General features: G+C 41.7%; 1 protein-coding gene across 14 annotated transcripts in view; it reads left to right on the forward strand.

The window, feature by feature from the left end:
- LOC106573224 (liprin-beta-2) overlaps nucleotides 1–15,948 on the forward strand; it is a 128,711-nt gene that overhangs the window by 24,535 nt on the left and 88,228 nt on the right. For all 14 annotated transcript variants that reach the window (XR_006759670.1, XM_045696948.1, XM_045696946.1 and 11 more), the window contains exon 2: nucleotides 14,628–14,729. Coding sequence is in view for 13 of the 14 variants with exons in the window: in XM_045696948.1 (XP_045552904.1) it covers nucleotides 14,666–14,729 (64 nt within the window). In the remaining variant the exon portion in view is untranslated. The remainder of the gene's footprint in view (nucleotides 1–14,627; nucleotides 14,730–15,948) is intronic.

The following is a 15,948-nucleotide window of genomic DNA, read 5'->3' on the forward strand; positions in this document are numbered from 1 at the left end:
ACACCTGGTTGTTTAGGTCTTAATTGAAAGGAAAAACCATCAGACACTAGGCCCTCCATGGAATGAGTTTGACACCCCTAGTGTACTACATTGTTAGCAGCTAGTAACGTAAGCATTTCACTACATCCGCTATAACATTGCTAAACTTTGTACACGACCAATAAACTTTGATTTGATTTGTTGGCCACTTTACTGTTAATTTGTTACAGTAAGTTCTAATGGACTTGATACACTTCAACAATGGTATCCTAATGTAGGGCAATAGCTTGGGCCCTCAGATCCTCAAAGTTATACAGCTGCACCATTGAGAGCATCTTGACTGGCTGCATCACCACTTGATATGGCAACTGCAAGGCACCCGACCGCATGGTGCTAGTACATCACTGTGGCCAAGCTCCCTGCCAATCAGGGCCTCTATACCAGGCGGTGTCAGAGGAAGGCCCCAAAAATTATCAGATTCCAGCCACCCAAACCATAGACCAGGGTTCCCCAACTGGCGGCCCGCAGGATGAATTTGGACCGCGGGTGGTTTTATTTTGCCCCCCAAGCTTTCTGAGCAATTTTGTTTTGAATGTATAATTATTTTACATTTCATTGTTGGACGTAAGACTGCAAAAAAATCAGCTCTAAGTGATTTTAATAAAAAAGATCTGTTCCCAAGTATTCCCACGCATAATAGAGAGGCGTGATCATATACATATGTAAGCAAGATTAGAAATTATTGTTTTAGCCAAACATACAGTGGCAAGAAAAAGTAGGTGAACCCTTTGGAATTACCTGGATTTCTTCATAAGATGTGATCTGATCTTCATCTAAGTCACAACAATAGACAAACACTAATGACACACAAATTATTGTATTTGACTATATTGAATACATCATTTAAACTTTCCCAGTGTAGGTTGGAAAAAGTATGTGAACCCCTAGGCTAATGACTTCTCCAAAAGCTAATTGGAGTCAGGAGTCAGCTAACCTTGAGTCCAATCAATGAGACGAGATTAAGAATGTCGGTTAGAGCTGCCCTGTCCTATAAAAAACACTCACAAAATTTTGAGTTTGCTATTCACAAGAATCATTGCCTGATGTGAACCATGTCTTGAACAAAAGAGATCTTAAAATACCTAAGATTAAGAATTGTTTACTTGCATAAAGCTGGAAATATTTACAAAAGTACCTCTAAAAGCTTTGATGTTCATCAGTCCACAGTAAGACAAATTGTCTATAAATGGAGAAAGTTCAGCACTGTTGCTACTCTTGCTAGGAGTGGCCGTTCTGCAAAGATGACTGCAAGAGAACAGCGCAGAATGCTCAATGAGGTTAAGAAGAATCCTAGAGTGTCAGCTAAAGACTTACAGAAATCTCTGGAACATGCTAACATCTCTGTTAACAAGTCTACGATACGTAAAACACTAAACAAGAATGGTGTTCATGGGAGGACACCACTGAAGAAGCCACTGCTGTCCAAAAAAAACATTGCTGCACGTCTGAGGTTCACAAAAGAGCACCTGGATGTTCCAAAGCGCAACTGGCAAAATATTCTATGGACAGATGAAACTAAAGTTGAGTTGTATGGAAGGAACACACAACACTATGCGTGGAGAAAAAAAGGTACAGCATACTAACATCAAAACCTCATCCCCACTGTAAAGTATGGTGGAGGGAGCATCATGGTTTGGGGCAGCTTTGCTGCCTCAGGGCCTGTAAAGCTTGCTATCATCGCCGAAAAAATTAATTCCCAAGTTTATCAAGACATTTTGCAGGAGAATGTAAGGCTATCTGTCCGCCAATTGAAGCTCAACAGAAGTTAGGTGATGCAACAAGACAACGACAAAAAACACAGAAGTAAATCAACAACAAAATGGCTTCAACAGAAGAAAATACGCCTTCTGGAGTGGCCCAGTCAGAGTCCTGACCTCAACCTGATTGAGATGCTGTGGCATGACCTCAAGAGCGGTTCACACCAGACATCCCAAGAATATTGCTGAACTGATACAGTTTTGTAAAGAGGAATGGTCCAAAATTCCTCCTGATCGTTGTGCAGGTCTGATCCGTAACCACAGAAAATGTTTGGTTGAGGTTATTGCTGCAAAAAACAGGGTCAACCAGTCATTAAATCCAAGGGTTCACATACTTTTCCCACCCTGCACTGTGAATGTTTACACAGTGTGTTCAACAAAGACATGAAAAAGTATAATTGTTTGTGTGTTATTAGTTTAAGCAGACTGTGCTTGTCTATTGTTGTGACTTAGATGAAGATCAGATCAAATTTTATGACTAATTTATGCAGAAATACTGTGGCTCAGTTGGTAGAGCTTGGTGTTTGCAATGCCAGCATGGTGTGTGCAACACCAGGGTTGTGGGTTTGATTCCCACGGGGGGCCAGTACAAAAAAAAATGCATGAAATGAAATGTATGCATTCACTACTGTAAGTTGCTCTGGATAAGAGCGTCTGCTAAATGACTAAAATGTAAAAATGTAATTCGAAAGGGTTCACATACTTTTTCTTGCCACTGTATCTGTTTGGGCTTATTGCTGTCAATTTGTAATGTACAAATTATTTGTAATTATGTTCTGGCCCCCCGACCATCCACTCAAGAAAGAATTGGCCCGCGGCTGAATCTAGTTGACGATCCCTGCCAAAGACTGTTCTCTCTGCTACCTCACGGCAAGCAGTACCAGTGCGCCAAGTCTGGAACCAACAGGACCCCGAACAGCTTCTACCCCCAAGCCATAAAGCTGCTGAACAAGACGGCTCAATAGCTAATCATATGGCTACCCAGACTACCTGCATTGTCCCTGTTTTGCACTAACTCTCAAGGACTGACTCTATCCACACACCCTGGACTCTACCCACACACTCACATACTTACACTGACACCCCAACACACACATACACACGCACACACTAAATACACCCACACACACATAGGTGCACACATGCATACTGACTCCACACACACACACACACACACACACACACACACACACACACACACACACACACACACACACACACACACACACACACACACACACACACACACACACACACACTTTCAGACTCACCACATATGCTGCTGCTACTGTATATTATCTATCCTGTTGCTTAGTCACTTCACCCCTACCTACAGTTGAAATCAGAAGTTTACATACACCTTAGCCAAATACATTTAAACTGTTTTTCACAATTCCTGACATTTAATCCTAGTAAAAATTCCCAGTCTTAGGTCAGTTAGTTAAGATCACTACTTTATTTTAAGAATGTGAAATGTCAGAATAATAGTAGAGAGAATGATTTATTTCAGCTTTTATTTCTTTCATCACATTTCCAGTGGGTCAGAAGTTTACATACACTCAATTAGTATTTGGTAGAATTGCCTATAAATTGTTCAACTTGGGTCAAACATTTTGGTAGCCTTCCACAAGCTTCCCACAATAAGTTGGGTGAATTTTGGCCCATTCCTCCTGACAGAGCTGGTGTAACTGAGTCAGGTTTGTCGGACTCCTTGCTCGCACACGCTTTTTTAGTTCTGCTCACAAATTTTCTATGGGATTGAGGTCAGGGCTTTTTGATGGCCACTCCAATACCTTGACTCTGTTGTCCTTAAGCCAATTTGCCACAACTTTGGAAGTATGCTTGGGGTCATTGTCCATTTGGAGACCCATTTGCATCCAAGCTTTAACCTCCTGACTGATGTCTTGAGATGTTGCGTCAATATATCCACATCATTTTCCTTCCTCATGATGCCATCTATTTTGTGAAGTGCACCAGTCCCTCCTGCAGCAAAGCACCCCCACAACATGATGCTGCCACCCCTGTGCTTCACGGTTGGGATGGTGTTCTTCGGCTTGCAAGCGTCCCCCTTTTTCCTCCAAACATAACGATGGTCATTATGGCCAAACAGTTCTATTTTTGTTTAATTAGACCAGAGGACATTTCTCCAAAAACTAAGATCTTTGTCCCCATGTGCAGTTGCAAACAGTAGTCTGGCTTTTTTATGGCGGTTTTGGAGCAGTGGCTTCTTCCTTGCTGAGCGGCCTTTCAGGTTATGTCGATATAGGACTCGTTTTACTATGGCTATAGATACTTTTGTACCTGTTTCCTCCAGTATCTTCACAAGGTCTTTTGCTGTTGTTCTGGGATTGATTTGCACTTTTCACACCAAAGTACATTCTTCTCTAGGAGATAGAACGCGTCTCCTTCCTGAGCGGTATGACGGCTGCGTGGTCCCATGGTGTTTATACTTGTGTACTATTGTTTGTACAGATGAACGTGGTACCTTCAGGCGTTTGGAAATTGCTCCCAATGATGAACTAGACTTGTGGAGGTCTCCAATTTTTTTCTGAGGTCTTGGCTGATTTCTTTTGATTTTCCCATGATGTCAAGCAAAGAGGCACTGAGTTTGAAGGTAGACCTTTGAAATACATCCACAGGTACACCTCCAATTGACTCAAATTATGTCAATTAGCCTATCAGAAGCATCTAAAGCCATGACATCATTTTCTGGAATTTTCAAGCTGTTTAAAGGCACAGTCAACTTAGTGTATGTAAACTTCTTACCCACTGAAATTGACATACTTTGAATTATAAGTGAAATAATCTGTCTGTAAATAGTTGTTGGAAAAATTACTTGTCATGCACGAAGTAGATGTCCTAACCGACTTGCCAAAACTATAGTTTGTTAACAAGATATTTGTGGAGTGGTTGAAAAATGAGTTTTAATGACTCCAACCTCAGTGTATGAAAACTTCCGACTTCAACTGTATATAGCTACCTAAATGACCTTGTTCCCCTGCATATCGACTCCAGTGGCGGTCGTGCCATTTTAAGATGAGGGAGGACAATTTTATTTTCTCCATAAGCATGGAATTATTTCATTTACAGCATATTGGATGACTCATTCATATTCCATTCACCCAGTTCAATGTCACAGCGAGTGGTTTAGGCAACCTCATGATACTCTAATTTTCCCTATACCCATCATGAGGTTGCTACAACATAACCTATGAATTCAAGTTTACAACGTAGGTACACACAGGTTGAGAGAATAATTTGAGGTGACAGATAGTGACACATTCAATACCGCCTTGCACACTCTTGTCTGCATCTTTCTTATCTAGGGTGTAATCATTAGTCCAATATTTGCAAATGATAGTTTCTGTTGGACAAATTCAGGAATGTTTATCCCCGTTTCGTTCCGTTTGCTTCCGTTTAGAAACGATTTTATCCAAAATCAGCATCATGAATACACCCCTGATCACGCGTAAACACAGTTAACTTTCATGGCAGCCACGTTGTATTCCTTCTTGCATCTATGCGCTCTCCTCTTACCTTTTCCCTTCGCTTGTGAACTTCAATGCACAACACATCAGGATTATGTGATCAGGCAAAAAAGCCTTTCTAAGCCAAACTACATCATAACCGCTACACACAGCCTACATCGTTCTCACCATATTAGCTAAAGTAACGTCATAGTCAACATAGAATCTAACACATTAGTAAACCCGCTACAATCATGCAGTAATGTTACATTGTACAGGCAGTAAGCAGTTTTGCACATAAATTAGTAAAACCAAAAGCTTACCTTGACTTGGAAGAGTTCTAGTGTTTTGTTGGATAGTCATAGCCAGCTAGTTAACATAGCATCCCTCTGTTTGAGCAGGGTGTTTGAGTAGGCTAAACTAGCTAGCGGCATTTGCTAGCTAAGCAAGTGAATTTGAAAGTGAAAGAAAATGTAGAAATTTCTCTCTATTGCTCTCTTTCTTCTCCTTCATTTTGGAATAAATGAATTTGTTCAAAACTGTTCAGCTATTGTCTTTCTCTCTCTTTGAGTCAACTACTCACCACATTTTACGCACTGCAGTGTTAGCTAGCTGTAGCTTATATTTTCACTACTAGATTCATTCTCGGATCGTTTGATTGGAGGGACAACATGTTAGTTAATGCTGCAAGAGCTGTGTATTTCAATAAATTATTTGGTGACGTGAATATATTTAGTATAGTTTTATCCCAAAATTATCTTTTTAAATGTTTTACAATTAAAAAAATAATAATATTCACTGAGGAGGATGGTCCTCCCCTCCCTCCTCTGAGGAGCTTCCACTGATCGACTTGGTACTGGTACTTGTAATAATTATTTCTGACTTGTTATTATTATTTGGAGCGCTATGGCACTTACACCATTTAAGCTAGAATTGAATTGAAACATTGACATATGTTTTATTTACCTTTATTTAACTAGGCGAGTCAGTTAAGAATACATTCTTATTTTCAATGACGGCCTAGGAACAGTGGGTTAACTGCCTTGTTCAGGGGCAGAATGACAGATTTTTACCTTGTCAGCTCGGGGATTCCATCTTGCAACCTTTCGGTTACTAGTATAACACTCTAACCACTAGGCTACTTGCTGCCCCATATGTAGAATGATCTGGATTAGGTGGTTTGCATACAACATTTTGATTTGTTTTATACTTTTAAACTTTTTGTCCTTTTTTTTGTCCTCCATCCACTTTCATGGGATTTCCTCAGCATTCTATTCACTGTAGAAACAGAGGTAGCTATTCAAAATGGTCTAGCTTCTTGGCCAATTAAGCTACAAGACCAATTTAAAACCTTCATGCTATCCTAACTTCAATAATCTATAAATATAAGCATTTGCATAGATTAGCATAATAAAAACACCACCAATAACTCTTGAACTGTTCAAACTAGAGACACCAAACGTGATGTCATATGTTTACGTTATCCTAACTTCAAAGCTTTCAGACACCTTGACGTTTTCCACATTTTGTTAGGTTACAGCCTTGTTCTAAAATTGAATAAATCATTTTCCCCCTCAAAAATCTATACACAATACCCCATAACAACAAAGCAAAAACAGGTTTTTAGACATTTTTGCAAATTTATAATAATTATTCAGACGCTTTACTCAGTACTTTGTTGAAGCACCTTTGGCAGCGATTATAGCCTCAAGTCTTCTTGGGTACAAGCTTGTCACAACTGTATTTGGGGAGTTTCTCCCATTCTTCTCTGCAGATTCTCTCAAGCTCTGTCAGGTTGGATTGGGAGCGTTGCTGCACAGCTATTTTCAGGTCTCTCCAGAGATGTTCGATCGGGTTCAAGTCCGGGCTCTGGCTGAGCCACTCAAGGACATTCAGAGACTTGTCCCGAAGCCACTCCTGCGTTGTCTTGGCTGTGTGCTTATGGTCGATGTCCTGTTGGAAGGTGAACCTTCGCCCCCAGTCGGAGGTTCTGAGCGCTCTGGAGCAGGTTTTTATCAAGGATCTCTCTGTACTTTGCGCCGTTCATATTTCCCTTGACCCTGACCAGTCTCCCAGTCCCTGCCGCTGAAAACCATCCCCACAGCATGATGATGCCACCACCATGCTTCACCGTAGGGATGGTGCCAGGTTTCCTCCAGTCGAGACGCTTGTCATTCAGGCCAAAGAGTTTAATCTTGGTTTCATCAGATCTTGTTACTCATGGTCTGAGAGTATTTAGGTGCCTTTTGGCAAACTCCAAGCAGGCTGTCATGTACCTTTTACTGAGGAGTGGCTTCCGACTGGCCACTCTACCATAAAGGCTTGATTGGTGGAGTGCTACAGAGATGGTTGTCCTTCTGGAAGGTTCTCCCATATCCACCCTTATGTAGACCTAGAGGGTGCTAATTTAAAAAACTCACAAAAGCTCTGACGAAGGCTGTGTATTCTATTTCCAGCAAGTACACGCTTGTTCGCTCGTTCGCGTTTCGTTTGTCTTGGCCTTTAATCTACACCTGTTGTTTATGAAGCATGTGACAAATAAAATGCAATTTGATTTAATTTAAGCTCTACCAAGGCCATGTCTTCAAGACATACATTAGATTGTACAGTAGCAGACAGTAGACCGGGGGTACTCAAGTACTTTTTGAGAAAGTTCGGTAACACAAATTTCCTAGGTGGCAGAGGTCCGATGGATAATGTTTTTTATCGGCGTAGTAACAAACCCCCAACTCGCAACCCATGCAACCCCAAACTGTTCACACCCCTCTTGTTGGCGGAGAGAACATTTTGCAGTTTTACAACTTTTGCATGGGGCAGAGTTTTTTCTTGCTATTTTAAAGCTCATTTTCTGCAATTCTATGCATTTTTCCATGTCTTATGCACGTTTATACAATACCAGGGGTCAAAGCCCGACTGAGCAAAAACAACAGGCCATGATTACTTTAAGACATGAAGGTCAGTCAATCCGGACAATTTCTAGAATTTTGATAGTTTCTTCAAGTGCAGTCACAAAAACCATCAAGCGCTATGATGAAACTGGCTCTCATGAGGACCGCCGCAGGAAAGCAAGACCCAGAGTTGCCTCTGCTGCAGAGTATAAGTGCATTAGAGTTACCAGCCTCAGAAATCGGCAATTAACTGCACCTCAGATTGCACCTCACAGAGCTCAAGTAACAGACACATCTCAACATCAACTGTTCAGAGGAGACTGTGTGAATCAGGCCTGCATGGTGAAATTGCTGAAAGGAAACCACTACTAAAGGACAGAAATAAGAAGAAGAGACTTGCTTGGGCCAAAAAACACGAACAATGGACATTAGACCGGTGGAAATCTGTTATTTTGGTTTCTTTGTGAGATGCAGAGTAGGTGAACGGATTATCTCTGAATGTGTGGTTTCCAACGGTGAAGCATGGAGAAGGGGGTGTGGTGGTGTGGGGGTGCTTTTCTGGTGACACTGTCTGTGATTTATTTAGAATTCAAGGCATACTTAACCAGCATGGCTACCACAGCATTCTGCAGCGATACGCCATTCCATCTGGTGTTCGCTTAGTGGGACTATGACTTGTTTTTCAACAGAACAATGACCCAACACACCTCCAGGCTGTGTAAGGGCTATTTGACCAAGAAGGAGAGTGATGGAGTGCTGCATCAGATGACCTAGCCTCCACAATTACCCGACCTCAACCCAATTGAGATGGTTTTGGGATGAGTTGGACCGCAGATTGATGGTAAAGCAGCCAACAAGTACTCAGCATATGTGGGAACTTCTTCAAGACTGTTGGAAAAGCATTCCAGGTGAAGCTGGTTGAGAGAATGCCAAGAGTGTCATCAAGGCAAAGGGTGGCTACTTTGAAGTATCTAAAATATATTTAGATTTTTTTAACACTTTTTTGGTTACTACATGATTCCATATGTGTTATTTCATAGTTTTGATGTCTTCACTATTTTCTACAATGTAGAAAATAGTAAAAAAATAAAGAAAACCCTTGAATGAGTAGGTGTGTCCAAACTTTTGACTGATACTGTGTGTGTATTTCAAATAAACATATATATGTTTATTTGAAAAAAGGTTTCGGGACCCGCGGACCCAATTGACCCTGTGTCTGCTGCCCACTGTGCCAGTTGAATATAGGGGCAGTAGACTGCATTATTCTCTCTGGCCTGTCCATTAGTGGTTTGCAGTACCAGGGAGCCCTGATGTCCTCATGGCCTTTAACTGCAGGCTTTAATTGGGTTTGTATAATCAGGCCAGTTATTAGAATACTACTGTCTGCTGCCCACTGTGCTGCTGTTACACAGAGGAGCTGTCACTACAGAGGCTCTGAATAAATGGAGCCATCACCCTCAGCCGTGTCCAGCTAAATCTGAACAGCCACATAATTAACACTGTTGACGCCTGGCTCCTTTCAACGAGCTGCCTGCTTCTCCCTGCCTGCCTGTCCGACGTCTACAGTTGCCTTTTGTCTCAGAGGCCTATGCCTGTGTTTCGCCAACGCCTCACAGTCAATGGTCACATCTATCATTTTTCCAGAGAAGATTACTTGAATAATAATAGATATGTTTCCATTCTGTCATATGATAGTATGGAGATAGTTTGTGGGAATGAAATACTTAAGTATTTAAAGCCCTGTTCAAGATATTTCTATTGACTTTGATAATTGGAACTCATCATAGGTTGATGTGTGAGACAGATGTATTTCTTGGCACAACAATCAAATTATCAGTCACGCTTTACTCGGATCCCTTTTGAACTGTATTGAAAACAAACCTGGTACTCTTCAGCAGTGGAGGCAAGGGTGGGGGTGGAGGGGTTGCATTGCTAACAGAGTTAGCGCAATGATATGCTAGCTGTTCCCATAGACTTCCAGTCATTGAGCCAACGATTATTCATTTAAAAACGTGTCTCGGTAGAAATTCTCAAAGACCCCAGCCACCCCAGTCATAGACTGTTCTCTCTACTACCGCATGGCAAGCGGTACCGGAGTGCCAAGTCTAGGACAAAAAGGCTTCTCAACAGTTTTTACCCCCAAGCCATAAGACTCCTGAACAGGTAATCAAATGGCAACCCGGACTATTTGCATTGTGCCCCCCCAACCCCTCTTTTTATGCTGCCGCTACTCTCTGTTTATCATACACTGCTCAAAAAAATAAAGGGAACACTTAAACAACACAATGTAACTCCAAGTCAATCACACTTCTGTGAAATCAAACTGTCCACTTAGGAAGCAACACTGATTGACAATAAATGTCACATGCTGTTGTGCAAATGGAATAGACAACAGGTGGAAATTATAGGCAATTAGCAAGACACCCCCAATAAAGGAGTGGTTCTGCAGGTGGTGACCACAGACCACTTCTCAGTTCCTATGCTTCCTGGCTGATGTTTTGGTCACTTTTGAATGCTGGCGGTGCTTTCACTCTAGTGGTAGCATGAGACGGAGTCTACAACCCACACAAGTGGCTCAGGTAGTGCAGCTCATCCAGGATGGCACATCAATGCGAGCTGTGGCAAGAAGGTTTGCTGTGTCTGTCAGCGTAGTGTCCAGAGCATGGAGGCGCTACCAGGAGACAGGCCAGTACATCAGGAGATGTGGAGGAGGCCGTAGGAGGGCAACAACCCAGCAGCAGGACTGCTACCTCCACCTTTTTGCAAGGAGGAGCAGGAGGAGCACTGCCAGAGCCCTGCAAAATGACCTCCAGCAGGCCACAAATGTGCATGTGTCTGCTCAAACGGTCAGAAACAGACTCCATGAGGGTGGTATGAGGGCCCGACGTCCACAGGTGGGGGTTGTGCTTACAGCCCAACACCGTGCAGGACGTTTGGCATTTGCCAGAGAACACCAAGATTGGCAAATTCGCCACTGGCGCCCTGTGCTCTTCACAGATGAAAGCAGGTTCACACTGAGCACATGTGACAGACGTGACAGAGTCTGGAGACGCCGTGGAGAACGTTCTGCTGCCTGCAAAATCCTCCAGCATGACCGGTTTGGCGGTGGGTCAGTCATGGTGTGGGGTGGCATTTCTTTGGGGGGCCGCACAGCCCTCCATGTGCTCGCCAGAGGTAGCCTGACTGCAATTGGGTACCGAGATGAGATCCTCAGAACCCTTGTGAGACCATATGCTGGTGCGGTTGGCCCTGGGTTCCTCCTAATGCAAGACAATGCTAAACCTCATGTGGCTGGAGTGTGTCAGCAGTTCCTGCAAGAGGAAGGCATTGATGCTATGGACCGGCCCGCCCGTTCCCCAGACCTGAATCCAATTGGCGTTGTAGGGAGGTCATACAGGCACGTGGAGGCCACACACACTACTGAGCCTTTGACTTGTTTTAAGGATATTACATCAAAGTTGGATCAGCCTGTAGTGTGGTTTTCCACTTTAATTTTGAGTGTGACTCCAAATCCAGACCTCCATGGGTTGATAAATTGGATTTCCATTGATTATTTTTGTGTCATTTTGTTGTCAGCACATTCAACTATGTAAAGAGTATTTTAGTGTTCCCTTTATTTTTTTGAGCAGTGTATATGCATTGTCATTTTAACTATACATTGATGTACATACTACCTCAATTGGGCCGACCAACCAGTGCTCCCGCACATTGGCTAACCGGGCTATCTGCATTGTGTCCCACCCACCACCCGCCAACCCCTCTTTTACGCTACTGGTACTCTCTGTTCATCATATATGCTAAGTCACTTTAACCATATCTTCATGTACATACTACCTCAATCACCCTGACTAACTGGTGTCTGTATGTAGCCTCCGTACTCTTATAGCCTCGCTACTGTGAAAGCCTGTCTTTTTACTGTTGTTTTATTTCTTTACCTTTATTGTTCACCCAACTTTTTTGCACTATTGGTTAGAGCCTGTAAGTAAGCATTTCACTGTAAGGTCTACACCTGTTGTATTCGATGCACATGACAAATAAACTACGATTTTATTTGATTTTCCAACAATTGTTTGCTGACAGATTATTTCACTTATCATTCACTATATCACAATTCCAGTGGGTAAGAAGTTTACATACACTAAATTGACTGTGCCTTTAAACAGCTTGGAAAGTTACAGAAAATGATGTCATGGCTTTAGAAGCTTCTGATAGGTTAATTGACATCATTTGAGTACATTTTAGGTGTACATGTGGATATATTTCAAGGCCTACCTTCAAACTCAGTGCCTCTTTGCTTGACATCATGGGAAAATCAAAAGAAATTAACCAGGAACTCAGAATTTTTTTTAGACCTCCACAAGTCTGGTTCATCCTTGGGAGCAATTTCCAAACGCCTGAAGATACCACGTTCATCTGTACAAACAATAGTACGCAAGTATAAACACCATGGGATTATGCAGCCGTCATACCGCTCAGGAAGGAGATGTGTTCTGTCTCCTAGAGATGAACATACTTTGGTGCGAAAAGTTCATATCAATCCCAGAACAACAGCAAAGGACCTTGTGAAGATACTGGAGGAAACAGGTACAAAAGTATCTATATCCACAGTAAAACAAGTCCTATATTGACATAACCTGAAAGGCCGCTCAGGAGTGAAGAAGCCACTGCTCCAAAACCGCCATAAAAAAGCCAGTCTACGGTTTGCAACTGCACATGGGGACAAAGATCTTACTTTTTGGAGAAATGTCCTCTGGTTTGATTAAACAAAAATAACTGTTTGGCCATAATGACCATCGTTATGTTTGGAGGAAAAAGGGGGAGGCTTACTAGCCGAAGAACACCATCCCAACCGTGAAGCACGGGGGTGGCAGCATCATGTTGTGGGGGTGCTTTGCTGCAGGAGGGACTGGTGCACTTCACAAAATAGATGGCATCACGAGGAAGGAAAATGATGTGGATATATTGAAGCAACATCTCAAGACATCAGTCAGGAAGTTAAAGCTTGGTTGCAAATGGGTCTTCCAAATGCACAATGACCACAAGCATACTTCCAAAGTTGTGGCAAAATGGCTTAAGGACAACAGAGTCAAGGTATTGGAGCGGCCATCACAAAGCCCTGACCTCAATCCTATCGAAAATTTGTGGGCAGAACTGAAAAAGCGTGTGCGAGCAAGGAGGCCCACAAACCCAACTCAGCTACACCAGCTCTGTCAGGAGGAATGGGCCAAAATTCACACAATTTATTGTGGGAATCTTGTCGAAGGCTACCTGAAACGTTTGACCCAAGTTAAACAATTTGAATGCAATGCTACCAAATACTAATTGAGTGTATGTAAACTTCTGACCTACTGGGAATGTGACGAAATAAATAAAAGCTGAAATCAATCATTCTCTCTACTATTATTCTGACATTTCACATTCTTAAAATAAAGTGGTGATCCTAACTGACCTAAGACAGGGATTTTTTACTCAGATTAAATGTCAGGAATTGTGAAAAACTGAGTTTAAATGTATTTGGCTAAGGTGTATGTAAACCTACAACTTCAACTGTAAATATATATTTTTTTATATCAGAAATATCAGATTGTTTGCAGCAGTGGCAAGACTTTATCTGCGAAATTAGTATAGGGGAAGTTTTGCCCCAAGCTCACCAACCATCAGCTCTGTCAACAGCTGAAAGAACGAAGACATTCACAGTGTGTTTAAATCCCGTAACCTGGGGGGTTACTCAGGGGACGTGCTGTTCTCTCTGTTTAAGAGGGTAGATGCTGACGGCTGTAAAGCAGAATGACAGAGGGTGGAGATCCTGCTGGGTGGCTCGGAGGCCTCATTAGAACAGGGGTCCTGTGCTGTACAGTCATCAGAGGGGTGGGGGGGAACCAGCCCCTAAGCCATGCCCTGTCTTACTGACGGTGATGATCCAGGGAAAATACCAGTACTCACTATACCAGGCCAAGCCAATGGTATCACACTGAAATGTATGCCTAGGAAGAAGACATACAATATCTGAAAACATTTCAATGGAGAATATATCACAGCAGTACAATTGATCCTCAGTACACCGTTTAGGTATGTCAATGTGGGTAATCATACCATATGACATTTCTTAAAGCTGCAATATGTAACTTTTTGGGCAACCCAACCAAATTCACATAGAAATATGAGTTATAGATCTGTCTTTGTCATTGAAAGCAAGTCTAAGAAGCGGTAGATCGGTTCTATGTGTGCTGTTAAGTTTTGTTTTTGCGTCTTTTACTTTCAGTTTTGTACACCAGCTTCAAACAGCTGAAAATACAATATTTGGGGTTATGGAAAATATATTTCACAGCGCATCTTTAACCTCTTTTTTTTTACCCTTTTTTTCTATGTTGTTTACTGTTCAATGTGTACAAAGCTAACAAAGCTAGCATATATTAGATTTTAACTCATCTAGAATTCCTAATTCTTAGAATTTAACAATGGTCTTTCTTTCCTAGGACATCAAGCATAGAGGCCGATGCAGTAGTCTGCCGCCATGGCCTCAGATGCAAGTCACATGTTGGAGGCGGCCTTGGAGCAAATGGATGACATCATTGCAGGTAAGAGTGATTGAACTCATTATCATATTCCAGTATTTTGGCACTTAATTCTTTCCCTAATACATATAATCCACTCGCCACAGTTCTTATTATGTTTTTTGATTCACCATTGAAAAGATTTGTAAATTTAAACAAAGCTGAGAGATAAATTTGGAATACACAACAAACAGGATCAACTCGTTAATTTATTTTGAAAATAGCTCATTACAGCATTATACCTTCTTTGTACACAGTTACTGTCCAGCTAGTACATTTAGTTTCTTGGAAGTTGTGGGAATGTATGTTTTTAGTTTCTTATTGGTTCTGGTACTGAAGCCATACGTTTACTGACTGGTAAAACAGAACAATTTTTTAAACGTTCTGAGAACAAATTGAACATTTTGCCTGTTCTGGGAATGTTCGTTTTTAGGTTGCAGGCAGGTTCTGAGAATGTTTTATAACACTCTGAGAACGGAAATGATAGTTTAAGGTATTATATAACGTTCTGAGAACATTCTCTAAATGTTGTGTATGTTTTGAACGAAATGTAAAGGTTTTTGAGGTTTTTGAATTACTTCCTTAAAACTTTCACTGAATGTTTCAAGAGGACTTTTAATAACTCTTCTATTATGCTAGCTTAATTTGGGTTAACTGTTTTGAACTCCAAGCACAGATGGGACACATGTAAATTAATTTCCTTAGGCATTAACCATGCAAACACAAATGTTTTCTTGTGGATCGGCATCAGTGAGATTCAGATGTACAGTCAGGTTCATAAGTATTTGGACAGTGACACAATTTGCCAAATTTTGTCTCTGTACACCACTACAATGGATTTGAAAGGAAACAATCAAGATGTGCTTTAAGTGCAGACTTTCATCTTTAATTTAAGAGTTTTGTCAAAATTATTGTATGAACCTTGTAGGAATTACAACCATTTAGCCCCCCAATTTTAGGGGCTCAAAAGTAATTGGACAAACAAACATAATCATAAATTAAATTGTGAGTTTTAATACTTGGTTGCAAATCCTTTGCAGTCAATGACTGCCTGAAGTCTAGAACCCATAGACATCACCAGATACTGTGTTTCTTCCCTGGTGATGCTCTGCCAGGCCTTTACTGCAGCGGTCTTCAGTTCCTGCTTGTTCTTGGGGCGTTTTACCTTCAGTTTTGCCTTCAGCAAGTGAAATGCATGCTCAATTGGATTCAGGTCAGGTGATTGACTTGGCCATTGCGTAAC

The sequence above is a fragment of the Salmo salar genome, chromosome ssa16, assembly GCF_905237065.1.
Source record: "Salmo salar chromosome ssa16, Ssal_v3.1, whole genome shotgun sequence".
Classification (NCBI taxonomy): Eukaryota; Metazoa; Chordata; class Actinopteri; order Salmoniformes; family Salmonidae; genus Salmo; species Salmo salar.